The sequence below is a fragment of the Olea europaea genome, chromosome 1 (assembly GCF_002742605.1).
Source record: "Olea europaea var. sylvestris chromosome 1, O_europaea_v1, whole genome shotgun sequence".
Classification (NCBI taxonomy): domain Eukaryota; kingdom Viridiplantae; phylum Streptophyta; class Magnoliopsida; order Lamiales; family Oleaceae; genus Olea; species Olea europaea.
In genome coordinates, this window is record NC_036237.1 from 34385185 (window position 1) to 34386586 (window position 1402).

The 1402-nt window shown below is 38.9% G+C and overlaps 1 protein-coding gene across 1 annotated transcript; it reads right to left on the reverse strand.

Moving 5' to 3' along the window:
• Positions 1-72: 72 nt before the first annotated feature.
• On the reverse strand, positions 73-1232 carry LOC111398836 (flavin-containing monooxygenase FMO GS-OX5-like). Its single transcript, XM_023025989.1, has 3 exons — positions 645-1232; positions 470-540; positions 73-381 (listed from the first exon to the last, which is right to left on the reverse strand). Exons 1-3 carry the CDS (start codon positions 1147-1149, stop codon positions 202-204), a joined length of 756 nt encoding a protein of 251 aa, XP_022881757.1. The 5' UTR covers positions 1150-1232; the 3' UTR covers positions 73-201.
• Between the last annotated feature and the right edge of the window lie 170 nt (positions 1233-1402).

The window sequence follows — 1402 nt, forward strand, 5'->3', positions numbered from 1 at the left end:
TGCGCATACATTTTGACTCTTCTCAATACATTTCATCTCATTTTCTTGATACATTTCGCCTCTATAAAAATATTTATTTATTTTATAGGTCTTGGACAATGGACATGAAATTTTAAAACCTTGGTAAGTTTGCTCTCTTATCGAGTTAAAACACTAGGTGGTCCCTAAATTTTACACTTGCTCACAAATGGCCCCTCAAGTTTAAATTTTAAGGGGAAGAAACTTAATTACCTTTGGGTGCTGCCAAATATTGTCATAATAATCCAACTTTGTAACTTTAATTTCGGGTGATCTTGATGAAAGATGAACCTCTTTGGCCGCCATTGCGATTTCTTCGGATATATCATGTGCACTAGGTCCATCTCCGATCACAACCACAACCTACACACACGTACAGGGCGAACCATTTTTCCTGCATTCATTGATCTTAACATCTATAGTCGAGAAAATTGCTAGATCGGGAGCTTACCTGATCCTGAAACGGTTCAGGAACACGATAGTTGTGGCTATGAATTTGTTTCCCAGGCCATTTTTCGATGCCTTTTAGATTTTAAATTAATATAATTAGCGATTGGATGGGAGTTCGGAAATTGTCCCAATTGTTTAGCAGTCGAAAACTTGCGGGACATGTTGAAGGTGTGTACCTGGAATATCGGCGATTCTTGGTTGAGTGTGATGGCCATTACACACTATGACAGCATCAAATGCCTCTTCCAGGCTTAACTCAGACTCAACTATCCACTGACTATTGACTCGATGAACTCGGACAACTTCTGTATTGAATCGGATCAATTCAACGAGTCCAAATTCCCTAGCAAACTCGTTCAAAAACTCGAGCACCTCTTCATGCCCGGGAAAAGTCCTCAGTTCCCCATTTTTCTTAATTTCAAACGGATAATCTGAAAAATTCATAAGTTGTCTGGGCAAATTAGTGCGGAGTGAAGAGTAAAGACTTCCATGAACAACTTCTCTGTTGGGATCAAGGCCGAGTGGATCGGACTCGATTCTGGGATCGTAAACCCATGTTCCACCAAGCTTGTCTGATTTTTCGTAGACAACAACCTGGTGGCCTTCTCTTTTAAGCTCGCGGGCGGCAGCAAGCCCGGCGACGCCTGCTCCGATCACCGCTACCTTAAAAGATTTTTCCATTGTAAATTTGACCTGGATTTGTTTGGTGGCACTTGTATTTTATTATTGTTTGCTAGGATGATGGTTGAATTTAATGAGTTGAAATATGTTATCCTGAACTTGGTTGTACTCCGTGTATTTTTGACGGATCACATTTTACATCTTACTAATAAACTAGTTTTTTACACGTGCGTTACACGAGTTTTATATTTATTATATTTTTATTAGCTTCAAAATTGTAGATTTTTCTACTTATAAGTAACTTCTTACATTT